Here is a 27205-nt window from a genome sequence, read left to right on the forward strand (position 1 = left end):
CAGTTTTGGGAGTCAAACAGACTCCCGGAACTGATTAAATTCAAGAACCAAGGTACTACTGGATATATCATCTGAAGGCAGCCCTGTCTCAGGAAGCTTTTTAATGTTTGATGTTTTATTGTGTTTTTATATATGTTGGAAGCTGCCCAGGAACACAATTTTACGCCTATTTCCAGGGGTATTTGCAAATGCCGCCCAGCTGTTTTCCCCCGGCCAGAGCATCCGTTGGGGTCCAGGGCAGGCTAGCCGAAGATCAAGGATCGGAGCCTGGGGCAAAGTTTGGGATCCGCAATTCCCTCCCCACGGGATCCCAAGGCGATCCAGCCAGTCCACCCTCACCCACCCAGCTGCCTTCGGGGCTCGAAAGGTCCGGCAGCAGCTCTGGCATTTGGGGGGGGGCGAAGGGGCCAGCACAGGTGACTCTCTCACGCAAGACCCACATGAAAGAATGGGGCTGGGTGAGAGCGGATGAAAGCTGGAGAGGGAATCTTGTTAAGCTGTGAAAGAGCAGCGTTGCCCCTCAAAGGGAGGCTGAGCGAGAAGCAGCCGCAGAGAGCTCTCTGCTCTCCCACAAACGCGGAACGCAGACCCCAATTTCCTCCGGAAAATTGAGCCGGGAGGCTTTCAAAGGCAGCCGCTCTCCCCGGCTGCGCAGAATCCTCTGCCTCAAGAGCGCTTTTGAGAGATCAGACGCCGGGCAAACGCCCCGCAGGCAGCAAGAGGCAGGCACGTCATGGGGCATCCTGGCACAGAAAGCTCTGGGGCAGGGAGGGAGAGGCCCAAACCCCACAGGGCAGGAAGGCAGGCCCAGCCCCCATCTCCGAAGCTCAGCAGGGCTTGGCCACAGGGAAGCTGCCTTACACATTGCTCCACCTGGCTCAGTGCTGCCTACACTGGTTGGCAGCAGCAGCAGCAGCAGCAGCTCTGCTGGGTTTCAGGCAGAGCCTCTCTCGCACTCCGACCCGGAGAAGCCGCTGGGGACTGAAGCAGGCGCCCTCAAAGGAGGGGCTCGGCCCCTGAGCTCTGGTCTTGGGCACAGATGAGCCTCTCTCTGCCCGGGGGCCCCCAAGGTCTTCTGCCTCTTCCCCACAAGTCCTGCCACTGAGCTACAGTGCCAGCCGTGAGAAAGGGAGAAGAGGGGCTCCACTTGCCCAGGGAAGAAGCCATGAGGGCAGGGGAGGAGAAGCAGGGGAACCTGGTTGGCCGGGAGAAGGCCTCCTCACCTGCCCGGCGGGCGGGGGCAGAGAAAGCGCTCGGTGGATGAGTCAACGGGAGTCACAGAATCCCAGAACTGCAGAGCTGGAAGGGACCTTGAAGGGCATCTAGTCCAACCCCCTGCAGCGCAGGACTCTTTTGCCCAAGGCGAGGCTCGAACCCACAACCCCAATAGGAAGAATCTCATGCTTGACCACCTGAACTGTCCCAGAAGGTGAAGTTGCAGGAAAGGCGATTCCGACGAAGCATGCGGACAAACATTCTGACGGTGAGAGCCGTTTGGCAGTGGGAGGGAGTCTCCTTCCTTGGGGGCTTTCAAGCAGAAGCTGGATGGCCATCAGTCATGGAGTTGTGAGCAGCGATTCCTGCATTGCAGAGGGTGGAGCTGGATGACCCTCGGGGGTCCCTTCTAATTCTATGACATCTCGGCATCCACCGCCAGCTGCTGGGCACCACAAGTGGCCTTCTCCCCCCTGGGGCCCCTGAGTGGCCCCCTGAGAAGACCTTGTGGGGCTGGGTGGGCAACCCAGTGCCCTTCTGGCGTCCTTCGCAGGCCCTCCCCCCGTACCCAGTGCCAAATTTACTTAGAAGCTAAACCAAGCTATAACCTAGGGCCCCACTCTCATCCTCATCCTCCTCATCATCATCTATTATTTATACCCTGCCCATCTGGGTGAGTTTCCCCACTCTGGGCAGCTCCCAATCGAGTGTTAAAAACAATACAGCATTAAATATTAAAAACTTCCCTCAACAGGGCTGCCTTCAGATGTCTTTTAAAGATAAGATAGCTACTTATTTCCTTCACATCTGGTGGGAGGGCATTCCACAGGGCGGGCGCCACTACCGAGAAGGCCCTCTGCCTGGTTCCCTGTAACCTCACTTCTCACAATGAGGGAACCGCCAGAAGGCCCTCGGAGCTGGATCTCATGGGGGCCCCCAAAAATATACTTCTTCTTAATTGTATTTCACTATTAATAGACTTCTTCTTAATTGTATTTCAGTTCAACAATTACTTTGATAAAATACATATTTTGTGACGTGCAAATGGCTTGAGATACCTATTAGGTCCATAAATGACCATATAGCACATATTCAACACAAAAAGCAGCAACAATTTGTTGTTGACAAAGGACAGCTGGACATAGAAAGGGCCCCATTACCTTCAGGAGCTTAAAGAAGAAGTGTTTGGATTTGATATCCTGCTTTATCACTACCCAAAGGAGTCTCAAAGCGGCTCACATTCTCCTTTCCCTTCCTCCACATCAAACCTAAATCCAGCCCTGCCCATACCCCATACTCACATGCCGCCAATGGTGACGGTGGCGCAGGTGCGCTCCGAGAAGGCGGGGGCTGTGTCTGTGGCGCTGCTGGCCGGCCGGATGTAGTCCACCGTGACGTTGACCTGGAAGGAGAGGCAGGCAGAGGTGAAGGAGCAACCGGGGCAGAGGCTCAAGGAGGGGAGGAGACCTCATGGCAGAGAGGAGGCGGCGCCCATTGCCATGGACAGGCAGAAAGGTCTGCCCGGAGGAAGCCGTCCCAGCTCAGTACCAGCTGGGCACTTCCGCTGCTTCTGGGGCAACCGTGGACTGGGATGGGCAGGGCCAGGGAGCTGGGCAGAAGGTGGGCACCGCAGGGCTGACTCCACTTGCCGAGCCAAAGAAGCAAGAAAGGAAGAGCCAGGGAGCCTGGCAGGAAGCAAACCGTGAGAACAGGTCCCAAAAATATGACGTTAGTTATTTTGCAAATAAAGTTGAGAAAAGAAGGTATAGATGAACAGGTAGCGGCAAAAAATAGCCACGGGGATCTAATATTTTAAGATACAAGAAGACTAAGTTATATTAGGATACTAAAATTAAGATTTAAAATTAATTAAGACAGAGGGAAGGGATTTGTTGTCTGAATATATGATTTGGAATACAGGGAAGGGAGGTCTGGGGAAGTCGGAGAAACAAGTTAATGCAAGGAATATAATGAAGATAAAATCGTTTTTATTTTTGTTTTTTTTTCCTTTGATACTTTTTGCTGTTTTGTGTTTGTGTAATCTTGTATGTTTTTGTTGTTGTTGTTGTTGTTCATCCTTTGTTGTTTCATCTTTTATGTAAAACTTAATAAAATATTTATAAAAAAAAAAAAATAGCCACGGGGAAACCATGGACGGGTGGAAGGGAAGTCAATTATCTTAGCGGAATGCACATTGGAAAATGTTTAATTCAACTTTTTTCTGAAAATTGATAAATAGAATCTTAAAAAAATGTGTGAGGTTTGTTTGGGGTGAGGCCGCAGGAGGGATCTGAAAACCTCCCCACCAGAATGGCACATCAAGTTGATGACTACACCGAAGTGGCAAAACTAACTGGGCAGCTCAGGAATCAAGAAGAGAAGGAATTTTAAAAAGAATGGGAAACGTTTATAATGTATATACAAAATCACTGTAAACAGGTTAAAGCAATAGCAGGATTTTAAACACACTTGTAACGTAACAGAAAGTATAGATAATCTGGGGAAATGAAAAAAATGGAGAAGTATTGATATGCAGTTGAAACAGAATCAATAGGACGGGAGGAAGTCAGGAGATTCAGAGTAATCTTGGTAATTAGATCTGGAAATGGTTTTGTTGTATGTTTATATTTTGGAAAATCAAATAAAGAATTATTTGACACACACACAGAAAAACCTCCCCACCTTTTAATCTGCAATCCATTGCATGGAATAGCATGCAGGGACTCCCTCGCCCTGCAAGGATGGAGGAGAGAGGAAGCGTCCATACCCATCTCCCCCCCCCCCGCAGCCCCCCTGCAAGCCTGCTCACTCCTCTGCCTGAAGGCTGGGGGTGAGAGGCCCCTTGAGCCCCCAGGCAGGCAGAGCAAGAGCAGAGGGCAGCCCGGGAGGAGCCTTGCCCCTGGCGGACACTTCCCTGCCTGCCTGCCGCCAGCAAGGAGGGCTTTGCTGCTGCGAAGGGAGCATCTGATGCGCCAGCAGGAGGCCCATCAAGGCAGCACATGCTGCAGCAGCGAGAGCCTGCCAGGTTGTGCACAGACAAGGCGCTCGGAGGCTCAGGCAGGCAGGCAGGAGAAGGCGGGCGCTGGCCCAGGAGCGGGCAAGAAGCACCGGCACCCAAGAGGAGGAGGAGGAGGAGCTGCAGGCCCAGAGGCAGAAACGCCTGAGGCTTCCCGCTTCCGCTTAATGGGTCGCAAGAGCATCTGAATGCAAGGAAAGCTTGCTGGATCGGGCCCAAGGCCTGATCAGGTGCCTCAATGGCCACGGAGGCAGGGCAGAGCTCGGTGGTGCCATTTGGGGAAACGGGTGCAATTGCACCAAGCGCCGGATCCGTGAGCAGCCCATCCCGTGCGCCTGGATTCTGCTTAGAGTTAGCACAACAGCTGCCCTGGGCGGCACAGAAACATCTGAGGCTAAATGGCTGAAACAGGATTTCTCCACCCTCCCGTCCTCTGAGGAATACGGGGATGTTCAGGGCAGGCAGGGATGAAGCCAAGGCTGCGCTCAGAAGCATCTGCAGGAGTGGGAAGTATTCACCAAAATGAGGTTTTGCTGAACTTACTCTAACAGATGGTGGGTCAGTATCAAATGAGGACCCCCTTTCACCACCAGCACAACCATGCATGGCCAACGTGAGCAGGGAGGGTGTGGGCAGGGGCTCCCCCCCAGGAACACCCTGCCTGAGCCTTTCAAGACTATCAGAACCTGCAAGAGCTGTGTGTTTTCCCCCCCTTTTCCAGAAAGACACATCTGGAGGATTAGTCAAACAAAGAGCTCGACACACACATGCGCTAACTCTTTGGGAAATGGTGCGATGCAGCCAACTGCAGGCGCTCAGCTTCTCTGTGCAGATCAGGAACAGTTCTTGGCGCATTTCATGCAAATGATCTGCATCTCGCCTCTTGACAGAAGCATTTGAAGCGGCTACATGCACAAGTTAACGGATACCAGCCCTGAAAGCGTCAGAGACGAACTCAATCACTGACCCATTCATGGAAAGGCCACTAAAACGCCCAGAATAAACTGACGGAGCTTCAGAAGGATGAACGGCCCCGAGAGTTAAGTGCTGGTTGAATAGGCAGAGGGGTCAAGCCTTGCAAATGAGGTGCAAGGAGGGCAGGAGGCCTCCTTCCCTGGGAGCCCCCCTCCTCCCCAACACAGGACCTCCGCAGCCAGTAAGACGCTCAGAGGGGTGGGACCCAGGCCCCCACCCTATCAGAATTCCCTCCTTCCCGTTTGCTTATAGCAGGCTTCCTCAACCTCAGCCCTCCAGATGTTTTTGGCCTACAACTCCCATGATCCCTAGCTAGCAGGACCAGTGGTCAGGGATGATGGGACTTGCAGTCTCAAAACATCTGGAGGGCCGAGGTTGAGGAAGCCTGGCTCATAGAATCAGAGAGCTGGGAGGGACCCCCAAGGTTCATCTAGCCCACCCACCCCAGCAATGCAGGAATCTCAGCTGAAGCATCAATGGCCATCCAAGCTCTGCTTAAAAACCACCAAGGAATGAGAACCCACCACCTCCCGAGGAAGCCCATTCCGCTGCCAAACAGCTCTAGCAGTCGGAAGCTTCTTCCCTAAGTCTCCAGGAAAGGGGGAGGGATGTTTCTCTTCTGAAGCCCTGCCCAGTCAGTGCAGACAGTACTGAGTTTGACTGACCAACTGGCTGTATCACAGGTTCTGAGGTTTCTCTTATTGCTCCTGGTTTTCAAAAGTGCTCCTCCCCACCACCACCCTTTCCATATAGTTTCAGAAGAACTGGAAGGGGCAGAATTTACACTTGCCCAGGTAGATTGAGGGTACAGCATGGGTGATTCTTCTTCTAAAGGGACGGGGGTGGTGCTGTGGTCCAAAGCACTGAGCCTCTTGGGCTTGCTGATCGGAAGGTCGGCGGTTCAAATCCCCACAACGGGATGAGCTCCCGTTGCTCTGTCCCAGCTCCTGCTAACCTAGCAGTTCGAAAGCACCTCAAAGTGGAAGTAGATAAATAGGTACCACTATGGCGGGAAGGTAAACAGCATTTCCATGCACTCTGGTTTCCGTCACGGTGTCCTGTTGCACCAGAAGCGGTTTAGTCCTGCTGGCCACACTGTCTGCGGACAAACGCCGGCTCCCGCAGCCTGAAAGCGAGATGAACGCAGCAACCCTGTGGCCGTCTTAGACTGGACTTTACCGTCCAGGGCTCCTTTACCTTTCTTTACATCTTCTTCTAAACTCTTTTCCCTGGTTGCATGGCTCGGGGGGGGGGGGGCTGTATCCCACAGCTGCCAGAGAACAAACTGGCAGTCTTAGCTGAACTGTAGTAAGAAAGGAGCCAGGAGGTCTTTGTTCAAGACACAGGAAAGACCCCCAACGGGGAGACCGGCCATAGCAGTTTCAAGGCTGTCGTGTGCAGGGTGAGATCTCAAAGAGGGGTCGCCCATGTGAGCCCCCATCGCATGCCATGACTGTAGGCACCTTTGTAACACGGAGCTGGTCTGCCAAAGGGCCTGGTGCCCGAGGCCAGCTCCCCACAGAGCACTCGTTCTTCCGGTAGAATTCAACTAACATCTAATGAGATCGCTTGGAAGCGTCGTGTGCAAATGCACTTTCCGTTTTGGGGGGCAGAGAAGCCACCCCACAAGGTGGTGCCCACGGGAAGGAAAGAACTTGGCCCTGCGCACAAAGCACCCACAAGCCGCTGCGGCCTCGGGGCTCGAGGGGCTTGGAAGCCGCCACTCCAGGCAGGTGGGTCACAGGTGTTTGCAAGCAAACAAGGACTCTTCAAGCGAATGGTGGGAGGTGGAGGGTTTCAAGAGCAACTCATGCGCTGCCAAGAGGAACACCGGCTACTGATGCATCATCGCATGCATGCATACATGCATGCACGCACACACACAGCGCCCCCCCCTCTCTCTGTGCCTTCCGGGTTCATCCCTCCAGCTCCACAGGCTCCCTGCCACCGCCGAGGGGAGGCAGAGACTGGCAACCTTCATCAAGGCCAAGAGAGCGCCTTTAAAGCCCTTTCAAAGTGTCTGGTCTCTTACAAGCCCTGCTTTGCGATGAGCATAACAATGCAAAAAGGTGATGCCGACTCAAGCGGATCTCTCTCTCACTCTCTCTCTCTCATGCACGGCAACCTCATCATATTCCGCTAGCTGCGCAGAAAGGAGCTTCTGCCAGGAGAAAGCCAATTAAGGCTAAGGGGGTAAAGCAATTCCTGGCAGGGAAACTATTGCCACGACAAGCGGGCAGGGGGAAGAGGCAGCCCTGATTCCACAAGGCGGATTTGGGAATCAAAATGGCCATGGGGCCACCCAGCTCCTCAGCAAGGACAGGGGTGGTCAGGGCAGCCCCCCCCCTTCACCTCCCCAAGAGTGGGAAAGAGAAGGAAGTCTGGTGGCATCTCCACTGAACTCCCCGGCTGAGGCTCACCTTCCAGGAGCAAGCACCAGCCAAGTGGGGCCAGGTCACCAAACCCATCAGGAGATCTGGGTGGATGAGGCCCGTGGCCCCTCCAGTCCAGCGTCCTGTTCTCACACTGGCCAGCCAGATTCCCCAAAGTGAAACAAGCAGGATTCGAACACAAAAACAACACTCTTCCCTCCTCCAGTTTCCAGAAACTGGGGTGCAGAAACGTTGCTGCCTAAGGTAAGGTAAAGGTAAAGGACCCCTGGACGGTTAAATCCAGTCAAAGGCGACTATGGGGTTGTGATGCTCATCTCACTTTCAGGCCAAGGGAGCCGGCGTTTGTCCACAGACAGCTTTCCGGGTCATGTGGCGAGCAGAACTAAACTGCTTCTGGAGCAACGGGACACTGTGATGGAAGCCAGAGCACACAGAAATGCTGTTTTCCTTTCCGCCACAGCAGTACCTATTTATCTACTTGCGCTGGTGTGCTTTTGAACTGCTAAGTTGGCAGGAGCGGGGACAGAGCAACGGGAGCTCACAGCTCACCCCTTCGTGGGTATTCAAACCGCCGGCCTTCTGATCGGCAAGCCCAAGAGGCTCTGTGGTTTAGACCACGCGCCACCTGCATCCCTGTTGCTGCCAAAGCGCTCCTCTCACTGGGCACCTTCTTCCACGTGTGGTGGAAGTGGCCATTAGGCATGGGGTTCCCAAGAAGTCTCAGCACCAGCCCGGCTTGCCCAGTTCCTTCCCAAAGACATGCTTGAGGGAGGAGGCAAGGCCAAGGAAAAACAGACCTCCACACCTGCCCCCCACCCCCACTGCTGCAGGCCCCCTGCAGCAGGACACAGCCGTACCCTATCCCTTATCAAAAACTTTCAATTAGAGGTTGCACCAAGCACATTACAAAAGAAATCAATAAAACACTAAAATCCCGTGACAACAGTAACTGAATAAGACCCGCAGGTTCCTTGATAAGACGCTTGATCCCTGAGGAAGGAACTGAGGCTAAAAGCAAGACAAGCCACGGGGCCCCACCCAAAGAGATTTGAAATCTAGGGAGGGGTGCAGGGCTGGGTTCTCGGCTCAATGCTCACTCCCCTAACCACCATGCAAAACCAGCGCACAGTCTCCACTCCCTTTTCAACTAATCTGCCCTCCGGCCCAAATGACTGTGACTGAGAAAAAGGATGTGAATAATTGCATATATTGCGCTGGGGGGGGGATAACCTTTTTTACACACAGAATGTCCTCTTTCCTTCCCTGAGAGGAGAAGGCTTCCCTCAGCTCTGTCTGTGAAATGGCATTTCCATTTTGGATGGTCTTCCTCACCAAGCCCAAGCGTTCCCTCCCACCCCAGTAACACGTTGGCAAATTCTCTTAACTTCCACTCCTTTGAAAGAGCTGAGCGACGTTCAGGAAACAGAGGGAAAACAGCATGAAATTTGCATAATTTAGCCTTAATTTCCATTGCGAGACTCATTATCCATCTTTCTCGGTGCAGAACGTAGCCAGCTTCCTCCAAGGAGCTCCTGAAGAAGAAGAAGAGGCAGGCAGGCAGCTCTCCCCGCAGACCCAACATTTCAGAAACAGCAAACAATCGCTGAATCGGGGTCTCTGACTCTCTCACACCCCCGTTTGCAGGCTGGTTCAGGCACTGGGCTCTCCCCGGCACCCTCCGCTGTGAGAAGAGGTGCAAAGGACGCGTTCTGCTTCTCCACAATCTCCTTATCCTCCTTTACAACTCCTTTGACTCTTGTGTCATCCAAGGAGTCAACCGTTTCCCTAGACGGTTTCCTGAGACAAATGTATTTCCAGAACGTCTCGCTGGTGGTCCTCATACTCTCAGCAATGTGTTTCTCAAGATGTTTCTTTTAAGCATCCTTTACCGACTTCTTGCCTTCTCTCCCCGCCTGTGTTTTGTTCCCTTTGTTCTCTTTCTTTGGCAAAGACCTCCTTTCCCCCCCAAGAAAACCTTCTTGCCTCTAATTCCTTCCTGGGCTGCGCGCATTAACACACGGGCATCCCCTGGGCCTCCATGGTTACCTTCCAGATCTGTGCTATACACTCCAGCGGAGTCTCTAATACTGTCTTTTTAAAGAACTCCCAAGCATTTGGGGCCGATTTGCCCTCCTCTCGACTTTGCCTTTCGGCTTCCTCTTCACCAGCCGCCTCATTTGGGGAAGTTGCCTCCTCCAAAATCAAGTGTGACGATGTCGGGTTTCCTGGGCAATTGGCCACTGAAACATTTATTTAATTTAATGGCACAATGGTCATGGCTCCCAAGCGGCTTGACAACACTGACATCTCGCACCAGGCCACCCATCCAAATTAATTCAGGGTCGCTGTCTCTGGTCGGTCCCACAACCAACTGCTACGCAGCACAGTCATTGAGAGAATCCATAAATTTTAGCTCTTTGACCCCATAATCTCACCCATACCCTGAGACGCCCCAAGCTGTGCCTGCCTATTTTTACAAAATAAATTTATTTATTTGGTTCTTCAGATTAAAAATTTACAGTCACATATCCAACATAGAGACAAGATTCCAAAGAATCTCCTGGACTTTCCTCCCCACCCCTGTTTGTGGGTCCTACTGTTAATCATTTCCTCCTGCATCTTTTATAATAATCCATTGTGTCCAAAATTCACCACTAAACTACCAGTGTTATTCCAAGCTGTGCCCGTCTAGCTGGCCCTGGAATTGGCAGCATTTCGGGGAAAGCCACCTTGGAACTCCTGGCTTTCTATCTCCTTCCCCAGCAAACCAAATCTGCCCCCCAGGACTGAATTTGTAGAGCCACGAAAGCAGCTGCTCTCCAAAGCCGGCAGGAGAAAACATCCAAGGGACAGATGGGCCCATCGAGAGGCAGCGCACCCGACTGAGTACCTGCTCAGACTGCGGGCATCAAATCCATCCTGAGTGTTCACAGAATGCCCCCCGCCCCCCAAGAACATCCCTGGGCACAGAGCCCAGAAGCTGGGAGAGGTTTCTCCTGAGCAAAAGTTTCCCGGAAGGGCACGTTCTGGGAAGGTGGGAAGAGCAGGGCGGGCACAGAGCTCAGGCGCCCAGAAGCAGCAGCTCTTGTCTGCCAGCAGGACAAGCCGCACGAGGGGCTCTCGGCTGTCCCCACTCTGGGCGCTGCAAACCTAGTCAATATTTCTGCAAGCAAAACCTTCTGCAAGCAAAGCCCCGGGACCCCCGAGAGGCAAAGTGCTTGCAGCCCCCATCCCCTTTCCTTCTCTTTTTTAAAAAATGATTTACCATATTTTTTGCTCTACAAGACTCACTTTTTCCCTCCTAAAAAGTAAGGGGAAATGTGTGTGCGTCTTATGGAGCGAATGCAGGCTGCGCAGCTATCCCAGAAGCCAGAACAGCAAGAGGGATTGCTGCTTTCACTGCGCAGCGATCCCTCTTGCTGTTCCGGCTTCTGAGATTTAGAATATTTTTTTTCTTGTTTTCCTCCTCCCAAAACTAGGTGCGTCTTGTGGTCTGGTGCGTCTTATAGAGCGAAAAATACAGTAATCATTTTTTCGATACAAACAACCGCAAAAGACAAAAACCTTTCTTCCGAGACCCGGTCCTTCTTTAAGATTCCAGGGCGCTGCCATTTCCCACTGCCATAAAAAATGGAATGCATTCATAAGAATTATAACGACCTGTTAAGAATTGCATACTTCTGGGATTAATAGCATCACTTACACACCTACAGGTCAGATTGGATTACGGTTTCAAGCACCTTTCCCAAGGGCCCGTGGAACGCTCTGCCACCAGATCACAAGCAGATATACAACTAAACAACTTTCCAAAAACATCTGAAGGCAGCTCTGTGTCGGGAAGTTTGGTTGACACTTTGCTGTGATTTTATTAGGATGGCGGCTGCCAGATTGGCTGGGGCGATTCGGTCAGATGGCCAGGGTATAAGATATATTATTATATTGCATTATTATTTTCTTTCACTTTATTTGCCCACTGAAAATGTTCTGTGAAATATAAATAAATAAAAATTTGCGTCTTAGTTGGATCTCCTTTAACCATAAACGGCTTTCGGAGGGTTACTGTCCTAGAAGGCAGCTCCTCAATAACCAATGAAGGCCTGGGAGCTGCTGCTTGTCTGAACGTATTGCATTTACACCTCACCTTTTCCTCCCAAGGAGTTCAGGGCAGGGCCCATGGTTCTTGTCCCCCTCCTTGTTTAACCCCCACAGCAACCCTGTGAGGTAGGTCAGACTGAGAGAAAAGTGACTCACCTCCAAGGCCCTGCCCGGGGAGCTTCATCACTGAGTGGGGATTCGAACCCAGGTCTCTGCCAGGTCCGAGTCTGGCACGCTAACCACTGCACCACATGACCCCCCCACCCCCCAGGCCAGGCAGTTGCTGCCCTGCCCAGGGGAGGGACCCAGCACTGCCTCCCCAATCCGAACGGACTGGCAGGAATCCACAGCGTCCACGCAGATGAAGAGGGGCGGATTTTCCCAAAGAGAGGGGGAGAGGAATCAAGAGGAAGAAGGCGCTCTCATTATTAAGTTACGAGAGCAACGGCGCATCGCCTTGCCAACTGTCAGTAAGTTTGCAGACTGTCAGTAACAAACAGAAAATTGCCTGTCAGTAAAAACAAAAACTGTGGGCGCACAGACACACACAAAACGGAAACTGTGCCCAGCCAGGAGAGCTATTCTAGGGAGATGGCAGAAGGTGCTTGCTTCAAAGAACCAGAGGATTGTAGAGTGGGGAGGGACACCCGGGGTCATCTAGTCCAACCCCCTGCAATGCAGGAATCTCAGCTACAGCAGCCACGGCAGGTGGCCGTCCAACCTCTGCTCAGAAACCTCCACGGAAAGAGAAGCCACAACCTCCCCAGGGAGACCATCCCACCCGGAAGCGGCTCTTAGCGCCAGAAAGTTCTTCCAGGTGTTCAGCTGGAATCTCCTTTCTTATGACTTGAAGCCATGGGTTCGAGTCCTGCCCTCCGGAGCAGGAGAAAACAAGATGGAGCAAGAACGTTTTCTGTACTTCCAGAGGGTAGGATTCCAATGGATTCAAATGACAAGGGAGGAGACTCTGATGAAACATTTAGCAATGACCTTCTAACGGTGAGAACCACTGAACAGTGGACCGGACCATCTTGGGTAGACTGGAGGTTTTTGAGCAGTGGCTGGGTGGCCACCGGCCAGGAATTCCTTCCCTGACATTCCTGCATTGCTGGGGGTTGGGATGGATGACCTTCGGGGAGCCTTCTAAGTCTATTATACCACAAATTCTGTGATTCTATAAGGGCTTGCAACTCGGATTCCCGGTTGTCTGCACCCCAGCAGAGCCTGGCAGGGTCACACAGCCTACTGGCCACGGGCACGACCTGTTCCTTGACTCTGCCACGGGTCCAATCATTGGAAGAGAAGGCCAGGCATGAAAAGACCCCCCTCCCTTTCCTCCCCCCTATGCTGAATGGTTTTTCCTGAAGGAATGCCGTGCAGAAACCCAGTTTGGGTCCTGACTAAGGAGGCTCCCTTTATGAAGCAGCCGCTGAAGTCCTCGAGGGGAGGGGGCCGTGCCAGGCTGCAGGAGGGGCTGCTGAGGGAAGGGCACCACCCAGGCTGCTTGTTCCTAGGCAGCCCCATCCCAGCCCCCTCACCCTGCGCTGCCAACGTGCAGAAAACGTGCCACGCAGGCCCCAGATCCTCTCCTGACCCCGGGAGTTGCAGGTGCTCATTAGTCGGCGAGTCACGTCCCCGGCAAGCGGCAGAAGGACGGCTCTCTGCCCCACGCCGGGCCGCCGCTCGCCCGCCCACCCCCAGCCCGGCCCCTGGGCTCCCATCCTGGCCACGGCCTGGAGGGTCCAGAGGCTGTGCTTTATGGACCAGCAACAACGGCGGCCAAGACCGTCGGAGGAAACAAATGAGGCCTGTTTAGAGGCCGCCCGGCGCTCCATAAAACCAACGCTCCATAAAACTCCACGCTGCTGTGACGGAAGGGCAGGGGGAGCATCCATCACGCTCCCCCCGCCTCCAGGGCCCGGCGGGGGCTTCCGATCTGTTTGACGGCAGCAGAGGCAGAGAACCAAGTTGCCTCCCCGTGATGGCTTTCCTTTGGGGGTGTGCCTGGGGGCCGGCCAGGAATGCCTCCCCAAGGCCCTGCAGAGCCAACGGAGAAGGGCTGCTCCCCTCTTCTCCCTGCACCCAGCGAGGAAGGAGAAGCTCCCCCAAAGAGGCAGGCAAGAGGGGGCAAGGCCCCTCTCTTGGGGCAGCCTGGATCTGGGGCTCCCAGCAGCTGCAGACACTGGGAAATCCCCAGTCTAGGTGGGAAACTCATGAGAGTGGGAAGGGAAGACCTTTGGGCAAAGATCCCAAGGGGCAAGTCCTGGGCTGCAGGGGGTGGAGTCACTTCCGACTCTCCCATCCTATGGTGCCCCAAAATGAAACGCGAGGCTGGAGGGGGTTCCTGCTCCCCCACCAGCTTGCAGCCGCTGTCCCAGGACAGCTGGAGCTCGAGGCCAGTCCCTTCTGCTCCGACTGCCTCCAGAACCTCCATTTCCCTCTCCAGGAAAGCCAAACCTCTCCATCGGAGCTGTGCTTGGCAGGGCTGCTTGTGGCATCGCAAGGCACTCGATCGACTGGGAAGGCAGCAATTGGGCACTAAGGAGGGGAGATATCCGTCTTCCCAGGACCCAGCATGCTGGAGCCGCTTGGGAGGCCCAGGAATAATAATATAATAATAATAGTAATTTATTATTTATACCCCGCCCATCCGGCTGGGTTTCCCCAGCCACTCTCTGGGAACGGACAGGGCGGTGCCTGGGCTGCCAAGAGAGGCCATTCATGAATGGCTGCAGGGAGGTCTGTGATTCCCACCCACCCACCTCCCCTGGACACAGGAGGAGGAGGAGGATGCTCTCCCTGCACCAAGAAAGGCAGGGGAGCCAGAGAGAGGTCCCTTCAAAACAAAGCCAACACCGAGGGAGGGCAAGCTCTGCCGGAAGGCGGCCAGTCCTCCTGGGTCAGGACTCGGAAAAGGCAGCAAGGCCTCCTGAAGCTTGGGCGTCCCAGTTGAGCCTACAAGGAAGGCACACACAAACCCTCCTGTTTAGGAGCATTGCTGAGTTGCAAGGGCCCCTTCCAGGTCATCTAGTCCAACCCCTGCTCCGTAAAGGATCCCTGCCCTCCTGCGATGTCCTCTGCCAGCTCCTGGCCAGGAGCAGGATAGAACACCCTGTGTGCCCTGGACTCGTTTCTGGGGGCCCCCTGGGCTTGGAAAGCCACCAGGCAAGGCAGCGGAGGGGAGGCACATTCTTGAAGGCCTGCCAAGCGCATGGCTCAGATGAGAAGCCCCCTCCCTGCCCCAGCGGGAGCTCCCCCCCCACTCCCATCAGCTGAGACATTCATCAAGCTGCTGAGTGATTATCCAATGGTTGGCTCCCTATTCCCCTTGGAGGGAGGGGAAATGGCTGGCTGCGGAGGGAGATCTGTCTTCCCTTCTGTGACAGGAGAGTCTTGGGCGGGGGGAATTACCCCACACGTGCCAGCCTGCCAGTGCTGCCCCCCCCCCCAGTACACACACACACACAGCAGAGCAGAGCAGGCAACCGGGCTCAAGCCCCAGCGGCAATGGAGTTGGGGGAGCTCGTCAGCCACACCAATGGATCACAACTGCGCAAAACAGACCATAAGAAGCTAACAAGAACCTGCAGGATCAGGCCCCGGGGGGCCCATCTAGCCCAGCACCCTGTCCTCACAGGGGCTGAACTCTGGGAAACCCAAAATCAGGATCTGACCACAAGAGCCTTCTTCCCTCTTGTGGGTCCGAGCAACTGGGACTCCGGCGCATAACTCAGAGACCAAGCACATCTGCCCTGGCTAGGAGCCCTCGGGAGCCCTCTCCTCCTCCACGGATTGGCCTGATCCTCATTTTCCAAAGCCATCCAAGTTGGTGGCCAGCCCTGCCTCCTGCAGCAGGGAGTTCCACAGTTTAAATCTGCATCGCGATGTTCGGCCATCAGCAGAACCGGCGGGGGGGAGCCGCTCTGAAGACAGGAGACCGTTCTGCAGAAAGCAAAGGCAGGTGCGGACGAAGGAGCATCGAATCACAGAGCTGGAAGGTGTGGGAATGTTCAGGGATGCAGGAGAGGATATATTGCTTGATTATAGCCTTTCCAACTTGTGTTAACAATTTAGCAGAGTAACATTCCCCTTTTTAAACTCGCAGCGGATGCGTTTGCTCAGGCTCACTAAAGCCTCTGGAAAAACTGTTCTGGTATTTCCCCCTTATTCCCTCATAAAAGATAAGACACGACACAGTCTTCTATAAAAGTATAAAAAGAGTTTACTCACATTCTGTTCACAATCGGATCCCAGAAGGCAGACTTAGTTTAGAAAAGTAACATACACCTGGAAACTATCTCATAAGGAGACAGTCCCTTTGTCCCAAGAGAGCATCTTTGGCTAAGCAGATGTTGCTTCTTCAATGCCTGTAGTCGCAGAGAGATGGCTGCCCTGCCCTGTACTTTTATCATTACCTGCACAGGTGAGGCCACGCCCACCTCTAGTCACATGCAGAGGAAGTCTGTCCCAGCCCAGAAGGAAACAGGAAGTTGACCTGCTGGCTGGACAAACATCCCTCCCCATGTCTAAACATGTTCACTCTAGGAATGTTATACTTGACTGCTCTTGTGTTTCACATCCCACAGAAGGGACCCCAAGGGTCATCCGGTCCAACTCTGTTCCAAGGCAGGGCGTTGGGGGGGAGGAGTGTCTGAAGGTGCCTCCGAGCGTAAAGCAAGGAAGCCCTTCCTCATGGCAGGTGGGGAGGCTGCACCTACAAGTTCTGCCATCTCTACCGACCCAAGACTCTGCCCAGTTGCTGGCATCTGTTTTTAGATCGGGGGTGGGAGGGGGGCAGGAGGGGGAAATGAAAACTGGGAGATGGGTCTACACACACACACACACACACACCCTGCCCTGCAAGCTGCAGCCCCAAGAGACCCTCTGCTCCATCTCTGCAATTGCTTCACTGCCTCCTTCGCCCACAAAGGCCTTCTCAGCGCCAGCAGGAAAACCAAACTGGGGCACCTTTGGGTGCCACAGAAAGATGGCAGACCCCATGAGCACACAGGCCACTTCCGCAACAACCTTGCAGGGCAGACCCAGCACCCTCTCTTTGCAGCAGCCGCAGCAGAAAGCCTCTTTCCTTTCCTGCAGCAGTATTCTAGGCCGCATCAGCAGAAGAACTGTGTCCCAATAAAGGGAAGCCAGAGTACTGCTCTATTCTGCCTTAGGCCTGGAGAATTGCGTCCAGTTCTGGGCACCACTATTTACGAAGGATGTTGACAAGCTGGGAGGTGGGCAGAGGCTAAAGACCAAGGTGATCAAGGGTTTGGAAAGCAAGCCTGATGAGGAACGGTTGAAGGAGCTGGGCATGTTTCGCCTGGGAAAGAGGAGACGGAGAGGAGATAGGAAAGACATCTTCAAGGGCTGTCACAAGCTGGTTTTCTCCTGCTCTGGAGGGTAGGACTCGAACCCACGGCTTCAAGTGACAAGAAAGGAGATACTGGCTAAGCATCAGGAAGAACTTTCTGACAGGAAGAGCTGTTTGGCAGTAGAACGGTCTCCCTCGGGAGGCTGTGGACTCTCCTTCCTTGAAGGTTTTTAAGCAGAGGCTGGATGACCATCTGTCAGGGATGATTTAGCTGAAATTCCTGCCTTTCCGGGGGCTGGACTGGATGACCCCTGGGATCCCTTCCGGCTCCGCATGGGTCTCTGATTCTAAGAATCCTCCTGGCAGAGAGAGCCACGATGGCAGCTGCCTCTGGGCCGGGCCAGGTTCGGCAGCCTTGCCCAAGCGTGCCACAGGGCGCACGGCAGCAGGGAGCGCTCCCCTGCCAACTGGAACAAGGAGGCCGGAACAATTGCCCCACTGGGAGCCTGGCCAGGAGGCCAGAATTAGCAGCCGGGCCACCATGCTGTCAATCAAGCCCACGGGTCCCGCCTCTGGCCTCTCGCTCCCTCCTGCAGCAGAGCAGCGCCCCCTAGTGCCAAACGGCAGAAGGGCCCCCAGCTGGCACCCTGCCTAGGCAGCAGGACCGGGGGGGGGGGGGGGAGGCGCACAAGGACATTTTCCTCAGCCACCCACCAGGATCCCAGGGTCCGCCTCTCTGCACCCCCTTGGCCTGGGCAAGACCTGCTGGATCAGGCCCATCCTGAGCAGCATCCTCTTCTCACAGACCGGGAGGCCTGAAAGCAGGATCCGGACACAAGGGCATTTCCTCTGCTGCCCATGAATGTGGAGGCAGAACAGAGCCATCCTGGCTAGGAGCCCTCAATAGCCCTCTCCTCCTTCTCCTTTTCCTTCTCCTTCTCCTCCTTTTCCTTCTCCATGAATTTGGCCAGTCCATTTTTAAAGCCATCCAAATGGGTGGCCATGCCTGCCTCCTGTGGCAGTGAGTTCCACTGTTTAACTCTGCACTGCTTGAAGGAGGACTTTTATGTTTTGCAATCTAAAACACTCATTTTTACATCCTTAAAATATCCATGGCTTCCCTTCTCTTTCCAGGCTTCATTTTACACATTACAAATCCCTGCATATTTTACAAAAACTATACGATTCAGTCTTCCATTATTGTATCCATCAAAGCTTATTTACACTGTTGAATTTCTCTTAATGCTGCCAGCGTTTTCAGCTGTACACAGTTATTTTCCAGGTAATCAACGTTTTCCAATCTTCTCTAGAAGTATGTTCTTCTAGTTCTCTTATTCTATACGTTAAGTCTACGAGTTGTGAATGTTCTGTCAAGTTGCCATTCTTCTTTGGTTGGGACCTCGCTCGTTTTCCATTTGGGGACTAACAAAACCCGGGGCCGCACTGGTGGCCAGACATAAATAACCTTTTTGACACCTGGGAATTTCAGTCTGAATTATCCCCAACAGAAAGGACTCGGGGGGGGGGAGGGTTGGGGGGGGAGACTTTTTACATCTGTCCTGAATCTTCCTTCACTAGCAGCAACAACCACCACTGCTGCTTCTTCCCATGGCATGATAACAAAAGGAACCACTCTGGGCGCAGGGCATGTAGCTCCATGGCAGAGCCCCCCCCCCCCCCATGCAAAAGATCCCAGCTGCCATTTCCCACTGAAATGTTCTCCGAGCTGAGAGAGACCCCAGCGAGGCAGAGCCACCCCTCAGTCCGCAGACACACACAAACTCCTGTGCTCCTCTTTCTTCCGCACCCCCCGTGTCATTTCTACAAAGCCATCTAAATGCGCAGGGAAACAAAACCCACAAATAGGTCTCTGCCCTGGCGAGCATACAGTCAGCCTGAGAGGCAAGCGAGGGAGGGAGGCAATAGAGACCAGAGGTCCAGAGGAGGAGAGGGGGGGCTAAGAGGTTTAACCAAAAACTTTGCAGATGGGGAGGGGAGAGGAAAGGGGGCGCAGGGGGAGGGGGGAGCTAAGGGGAAGGGAAAGAGAGCAAGGCAGAGGCTGAAGAGGCCTTGGGAAGCAAAGCAGGGGCTGCGCTCTGCAAAGAGTCCCTGCTAAGCAGAAGTGCCTGGCGTGCTCTGGTCCATGGGGTCACGAAGAGTCGGACACGACTGAACGACTAAACAACAACAACAACAAAGCTGCTGAGGAGCAGAAGGCGGCTCTGGCTGGGGGGACGCTTAGAGAGATTTTAATATACAGTCATACCTCGTGTTGCATTTGCTTCAGGTTGAGCATTTGCAGGTAGCGTCCCACAGCGACCTGTAAGTACTGGAAAGGGTTACTTCCAGGTTTCGCCGCTCGTGCAACAAATCGCGACCTGCGCACGTGCAGACGCGGGTTGCGTGCTGCTCAGGTTGCGGACGGGGCTCCGGAACGGATCCCGTTCGCAACCAGAGGTACCACTGTATTATGATATAATACAGAAACAATGTATTTGCAAGATTTGAGTAATACACTTACAATGGACAAATATAAACACAAAAATGAGGAGAAAATGTTAAGAACAGATTAAGAACACAAGTTTAATTTTAGTATATAAGGTATATAAAATTATATGCAGAACAGACAAATATGTAATAAATAGGAAAGGGAAGTTGGGGGAAGTCGCAGGGGGGGTTAACTGAAATTGTAAAAAGCAATTTGAATTTTTGAATATGCTAAAATTTGTTGGAAAATCTTAATAAAAATGATTTTAAAAAGAAAAGAAATAATCTGGAGAGAGCGTCTCAGGCAGGCCACTCTGCGCATGTCAAGGAGGAGACTTCGCTCTGGTTTCTCTCCCACCGACTCAGGCTTGAGAGACGAACCTATTGACCGTCAAACTCTGCATGAGCAATCAGTGTTGCTCCAGGCGAGCTGCATGCCCTTATTTATTGTGCTGCTTGCAGGTTTATCCGACTGCTTGACACCTTATTTAAGCCACGCGGAGACACGCAAATGCTCTTCAGAGAGTTGAGGGAGGCGGATTCATGGCATCAGAGCCCCCTGCCCCAGCCGCCCGGCTTCCGCCCCCCACGGCAGACCCCCTTCCCCCCAGCTCCGTCCTGGGGGGGGGGGGCGATGGATCTGCCACATGCCAGCCCAGCGCATTTCCTAAGGGGCTCCCCTGCTCACAGGAGAAGCATTTGGGCGCAAGCTCAGCAAAATGGGGCCATGGCAACCTTCCTCAGATCTGCCTCGGGAGCCTGGTTGGTGCTGGCAGAGGAGGCTCCTCATCTGAAAAGGGGGGGGGCGCTTATTTGGGATCCATCAGTGAAGGAGTTTGGTCCATGGTGGGAATTCTGAGGAACGGGGATGAACAGGATTGTGGATTTCCACTCTGCAAACCGATGACACGGCCGCGTTTGGGTGCTGCCCCTCGAAAAGGATATTGTGGGGATAGGAAAGGAGACCGAGGGGCAGGAAGAAAGGGGGAGGAATGTGGTTCGTTTCAGGTCAGAGAAAAGGAGGCTAAGGGGCAAAAGGATAAGATTCAGGATGGATAAAAGCAAGCATATTTAGAAGAGATTTGAAGGGAGGTTTTCAACAGTTCAACAGTTGATGTTTTATGGAGTTTTTAATGTTTTGTGGGAGCCCCCCAGAGTGGCTGGAGCCACCCAGTTAGATGGGCGGCATATAAATAAACAAATAAATTTCTTATTCTTATTAAGCACATGTTCACCTGTGGAACTCACTGCCACAGGAGACAGTGAGGGCCACCAACCTGTTTGGCTTTGAAGGGGGATGAGAATTTTAGTCACAAGGACCAGGTGGATCTTCCAGGTTCGGGGGCAAAATACCCCCCATCTCCAGTCCCGGGAGAGCAGCCATTCCCTTCTTGCTTGCGGGCTTCTGAGGCCAGTGTGGGAAAGAGGAGGCTGGTCTAGATGGGCCCAGAAGGGCCCCCAAGGGAAGGATGGCGACTCAGCGGCAGTTTTGGCGGGTCTCTGGGGTACCGGCAGAAAGGTGAGATTTGCCACAAAGGAACCCCCCTCCCGAGTTTCCATCTAAATGGAGGCACATAGTGTGCGTTTGCAGGCAAGGTGAGCACAGGTGTGCAGGTGCTCCAGCAAGCCCAGACACACACCTGCACATACAGAGACGGGGATTTGGAGGGGGGGGAGCTGCTAAAGTCTGGAGGCTGCAAGGACCAAGAAGGAGCCACCCCCCCCCCCCTTGCACACAAGCAGACACTGGTTCCAGCAGCCAGTCCAGGGAGCCCTCAGCACCCCCCAAAAGTGCTCTCTGGCCGAAAGCGCTGATCCCGTGCCGCCTGCCCTTGCCAGCAGGGTGAGAGTAGGCCGCTCAGCTGCCCGGCCTCAGGACGCCAGGGCCGCGCTCATAAAGCCTACCTCGCAGGCGGAGCGGAGGAACGGGGTGGTGCCTGCCCCTCGGGAGACGAACGGCCTTCAGAGGCCCCTGGACCCGCTCAGCCGTCCCCCGTGGGAGCCGAATTCGCGTCCTTTTGGGGAGAGGGGAAGGGGGGGGAGCCGGCAGCCCCAGCCGATCGATCCCAGCAGGCGGCCGGCGGGGCAGAGGCAAAGACGGGCAGCCTTGGCTGGGCCTGTCGCTTCCAATCAGGCGGCAGCGCCAACCTCGGGGGACTGTTTTGATCATTAGCGCAGAGGACTTTTTCATCGCTTAGCTCCATCAAATTAATCCGAAGTGAAAAACGAGGTGCTGACAAAGGAACTGCGCATAAAGGCAGCCCTGCGACAGGGGAGGAGAGCAGAACGGGGGCTCCCAAAGCAGCCCCCCCTCGCAGCCAGCGCCAAGCGGATGCCAGCCCAAGAGCCAGAGCCACCAAGGTCACGGGGAAGCGGAGAGAGGAGGGGGCCCTTGCCCACCCCCTCCAGAAGCCTCCGCTGCAGCTCAGGGGGGCCAGGCCATGCTCAGAGCCCTGCGCCTGGAAGGAAGCACTTTCGAGCAGCCCTGAGCACCATCAAATCTATGCTGCCAGGTGCCATAAGAAAGCGGCAGAGATAGCGCAGGATAGTGCGCACCCCGGAAATGATCTCTTTCAGCTTCTGCCTTCTGGAAGAAGGTCCAGGGTTATAAAGACCAGGACTAGCGCCTGAGAAACAGTTTCAATCCAAATGCAATTTTGGTTTTAAACACAGTGTAAGGTAGTCTTTATGTGAGTATATTGTATTTAAAAATGGGGTATCAGGGTTTTTAGGGGGCTAACCAGGTTGGGATAGCAGGGATAGCAGGTTTGTTGGTTTTTGAATGTCTTAGGTAGGTTTTTCAATTTCGTTGTTCTGTATGGGACAATGACAATAACAACCATTTTATCTTTGCACGTGCAAAGTCACCGGCAGAAAATGCAACGAAGGAGCCGCAAGAGGCCTTATTTGGGGAGGGCTGGCAGGCTGCCACAGCCCCCTGGAATGTGAGGAGGAAAAGGAAGACCATAGTGGAGAGAAAACGGATCTCTGGAGAGTCACTCAGGCTACCGTCGCCCCCTCCTTGCCCCGGTGTAATAACAGCTCTGGATATGGGTCAAGAAGTCCTCCGTGGGTGCCCAGGGTGCCCACCCACAAGAGCAGGAGGGGACGAGGCAGAGGAAACGCACCAGGAGCTGGGCACGACCCGCAGCCCCCCCCCAGCCCCAAATTCCCCGCCAGAGGGTCTGTCGTCACACCTGGGATGATGCCAGGGAGGTGGAACCCAGCTGTCAAGGGGCGGCCAGAGGTCCCCTCCCACAAAGGGGGCTGGCAGGACCCCACGCCAAACCCCGCAGAGCCTGTTGCCCAGGCAACCCTGATTCCGTGACCCAAAACAACGATCCCCATTTAAGTCTGCGTGTGATTCGTGCTGCTAGTTCTGTGTGAGGAGGCGCCGTTCTCCAAGCCGCCTTCCAGCCACACCGGGAATGCCCGCTGCCCCTCCTCCAGATTGGAGCCCCCTGGCGCCCACCAGGGTGAGGGCTGAGCCAAGGAGAGCGTCCTCACTGCTGCCGCCAGCCTTCTGCTGGGGCCAGGCTCATTCAGGCCCCGCTGAGCAAGCCAGGAAAGGCCTGTTACCCAAAGGGGCTGCCAGAGAAGATCAGGGATGGAGCCGCCTGTCAAGGGCAGAAGGGGAAAGCCAGGAGGAAGAGGCCGACCGGTTTGCGAGCGGCACACTCAACTGAGCCAGGGAGCCCCTGGCACCCGGATCTTTATCCCTAACAGTCTTCTCACAGGTTGTTGATGAGGGGAGAGAGGAGTGGGTCCAAGGAAGACCCCAGGAGCCACAAAAAACCTTCCCTCCCTCCCCGCTCGCATGCAAAGGTGCCCCTCGCCACCCCCAAACTGCCTCTTGACGCAAACATTGCTGCAGGGAGACACCCTCCAGTTGCCCCCCATGGGGGGCTGAAAACAAGAGCAGCTCAGCCTGAACCTCCAGCCTCAAGTTAGGCCAAATCGCCACCTTCAAAGCCTTCCTCCATCATCCTCACCATCATTTTCTTTATAAGATTTATCTACTGCCCTTCATTTAAAGATCTCAGGGCATTTATACATTTATACATTTATTAAGAAACCAGAAGCATTTTTACTTGGCATCGTAGGAGATGATATAAACAGAAAGGATTGTAAGTTGTTTTTATATGCAAGAATATTATTGGCACAAAAATGGAAGCAAGAAGAATTACCGACAAAAGAAGAATGGAGGATGAAATTGATGGACTATGCAGAATTGAATAAACTAATCGGAAGAATTCGAAACCTGCGGGACCAGAGATTCACAGAAGACTGGTGTAAATTTACGGACTATTTGAAAAGTAATTGTGACGACCAGATTACGTTTGTAGGTTTGCAAGAAGTTTTGTGAGGTAAATTATTTGAATTATTGCAAAAATGGTTAAAGGGGTGGATTGTGAGTTAAGATAAAGGCAATAGGAATTTAAGAAATGCAGAAGAAATGATAAAAATGGTGGATCATCAGAGGTGCTGATGGAAGTCCAAAAAGATTGTATAAAATGTGAAGTTCTGTGGAATGTATAATAATTGGTATCTTGAAATTAATAAAAATTATATATTAAAATATATATATAAAGATCTCAGGGCGGTTCACAAAATAAAAAGAGGGCCCCTGGTGCCCAGCCGTTCTTTGCGGGCTCTGCCCCGGCCCCCGCCAGCCCCCCTGCCTCGGCCCCCTTCCGGGCTTACCTTCTTCCCAATCAGCTTCTTGCGCAGAAACTCCCGGGCCTCAAACATGTAGGGAATGTCATAGAGGGGGCGCAGCTTCCGGTTCTTGTCCTGCGGAGGGAAAGCAACAGCCGTCAGGGCAGTGATTAAGGAGATTAAGATAAAAAGTTATTCATGTATGCCACAGCTGCGGCAAGGACTTTGCTGGCCCCAAATTGGAAATCACAAGATGTTCCTACTATTGCGGACGGAAAGTTGAAAATGACAGACTTTGCCAAACTGACCGGAAGGATTCGGGATCAGGAAGACCAGAGATTCAAGGACAATTGCAGTAAATTTGCTGAATATTTGAAGGACAGTTGTAAAAACAGTAGCAGGACTGAAGTAGCTCCCACAATGCAAAATAGATAGGGTGGGAAATGATAAAATATGCAATGGACTTGAACAAGGATACCAACTGAAGGGAGGGAGGGAAGCCACGAGCTCGGCAGAGCCAAAAAGGTTATGTGTTGAAGAATGTATGGTAAGAAAGAATATGTAAAGAAAATACCATATTTTTCGCTCTATAGGACACACTTTTTCCCCTTCAAAAATGAAGGGGAAATGTGTGTGCGTCCTATGGAGCGAAGACACCATAGCCCCGCGACCCTCTCCCGGCTGGAGAGGTGACGCGCGGCTATGGCAGGAACCTCTTTAGTTGCACGCCACCTCTTCAGCTGGGAGAGCGTGTGCGGGGCTAAAGAAGCCATAGCCCCGCGACCCTCTCCCAGCTGGAGAAGTGACATGCGACTATGGCAGCAGCCTCTCCGCTGCGCCTTTCTGCTACCCCCTGACCTGCTCTTTGGGGCTGGTGGTGGGCTTCCCCCTGCCAGCCCCAAAGAGCAGGTCAAAAGGAACCTGAAGCTTGGAGAGCGAGAGGGGTTGGTGCGCACTGACCCCTCTCGCTCTCCAGGCTTCCAAGGTAGCCGCCTGAACGCACCTTAAAGGGCACCTTGTTTTAGAGCAGGAAAACAAGAGGGGGAAAATTCTCCCTCTCTCTGCGCAGCGCCTCCTGCCGCTTCGCTGAAGGGGCACTGGGCAGAGAGGGGGAGAATTTTTTTTTCTTGTTCTCCCCCCTCTAAAACAAGGTGCGTCCTATTGTCCGGTGCGTCCTATGGTGCGAAAAATACGGTGATAACAATTTAGGGGGGGGAGGGACAGAAGTCAGGGCAGTGGCAGAGTCCCCAGGAGGGGCGGCGATGGGAGCAGCAGCTCTTCACGGCTCCAAGGGGACGTGTCTCCCTTTCCTTTGAAATCCCTTTTTATTTGATTTTACAGCTGTAAATCAGATACAATACCAAATACATATCCCCCCCCCCCATCCCCTCCATGCGCTCTGTTGTCAACCTTTCCAACTGCATATTATTTCATAATCTGTATTTCAATATTGTCCATAGCATTTGGTGAGATTAAAAGCCTGCTAATGTTTTCATCTGCTTACAGTGGTCTCCTAAATAAATTATAAACTCTTCCCATTCTTTCTTTCTTCAGGTCACTTCAAGAAGAGAACCAGCCCAGTCCCCTGGTCATTTCATTTATTTATTTATTAAAAATATAAATTGGGGACCATGAAATCATTAAAAAGAAAAATCAAAGCAGTATACGATTGTATATTAAACAACTACCAAAAAGTTAAAAACAGACATCAGTTAGCCGTTGCGAAAAGATGAGTTCCCCACTGCCTGCGTAGGATTCTGGCAGAATAGAAGTTTTCATCTGGCATTTAAAAGTTGGCACCTGCTGGATCTCCAGTGGCAAGGAGTTCCACAGGACTAGGCCAATGACATTAAAGGCTCAGCTCCTTGTCCTTGTCAAGGGAGCCTCACCAACTTGGGGAACGACCAGTAATGTTCCTGCAGGTGATCTGAGTGACTGAGCCGGGATATGGGGGGGCAAGCTGTCAGGGCTTTGTAAATTAAGGCAAGACCCCTAAACTGGGCTGGGGAGCAGATGGGCACCCAGTGCAGGGGCTTTAACACGGAGGTCTCCACCTGTTTCGCCACTGCCTGCCCCCCTCCCCGGCCCCTGCCTCCAAGGCAAGCTGCTTTGCTGTGACACCCCCCCACACACACACACACTTCTCCTGGCACATGCCAGCACAGAGGCCGAGCGAGGCATCCCTGGAAAAGCAGGTCGCTTCTCCCACCCGGAGCCCATCGGAGCCGCCAGCCAGCCCATCACGGCTGAACGTCTCTGACAGCTGCCGAGGGGAAGCCCCAGGGCACAGCCTTGGCTCAAAGGCCGGAGTCAGGGGCAGCCGCTGGCCGTGGCAACGTCTGGCGCAGAGCCAGGCTGGACGCAGCAGACTGGAGGAAGCCTGTTTCGATCTGGGCACAGGCCTGGGTATGGCACCAAAGCAGAGGGCACCATCTTGCCCTCAATGCCGCTTGGCATCTCTACGAAGCCCCTGGGAGAGGTTATGGGGAGATTGGGGGCAAGGCATCATCCGGACAGGGATTATATGTTTCTGGACCAGCCTCCCCCCCCCCCCCGGTCATCCATGCGCAGGCAACTTCTGGGCTTGAACCCCGCAATGTGCTCTAGGCAGGGCTGCCCTGGTAGAAATCACCCAGCTGCTCACTAGGGCAGGATCTCGCCACCATTTTAACTTGCCGCTGGAAAAACTGCACTGGCTGCCCGCTGGAAAGCAGGGAAAGTTGAAGCTGCTCGTTTTGGGTGTGCAAAAAGCCCAGGCAGCTTGGGCCCAGGAGACCCGAAAGATGCTCGATCGCCCCTTCTCTCTGCCCAATTGAACCCGGAGATCTGCAGCTGAGGACGCCCTGCAGAGACCCTCTTACTGGGAGGCCTGCGCCCCCCAACTCAGCTCTCGGGCTGGCGTGTGGCGGCTCCTCTGCCCTTTTAGGATCCCCCCCTCGAATATGAGGCAGGCACAGACTCTGCTGCCTTTTGGCGGCCGCTGAAGACCTTCCCCTCCCAAGGAGGCGTTTCAGGGCAGACCTTTGCCAGGCTGTGTCTGCTTTGGAATTG

At 53.6% G+C, this 27205-nt stretch overlaps 2 protein-coding genes across 2 annotated transcripts in view; both read right to left on the reverse strand.

Moving 5' to 3' along the window:
• The window catches only part of LOC310659082 (uncharacterized protein), a 332609-nt gene that overhangs the window by 147049 nt on the left and 158355 nt on the right, over positions 1-27205 (reverse strand). The gene's annotated exons all lie outside the window — the stretch shown is intronic.
• SND1 (staphylococcal nuclease and tudor domain containing 1) overlaps positions 1-27205 on the reverse strand; it is a 223322-nt gene that overhangs the window by 113919 nt on the left and 82198 nt on the right. The window contains exons 11-12 of the mRNA XM_083401914.1: positions 24200-24289; positions 2517-2617 (exon numbers count right to left, since the gene is read on the reverse strand). Coding sequence (XP_083258040.1) covers positions 2517-2617; positions 24200-24289 — 191 coding nt within the window. The remainder of the gene's footprint in view (positions 1-2516; positions 2618-24199; positions 24290-27205) is intronic.

This window comes from Podarcis tiliguerta (genome assembly GCF_965153285.1).
Source record: "Podarcis tiliguerta genome assembly, chromosome: 10".
Lineage (NCBI taxonomy): Eukaryota > Metazoa > Chordata > Lepidosauria > Squamata > Lacertidae > Podarcis > Podarcis tiliguerta.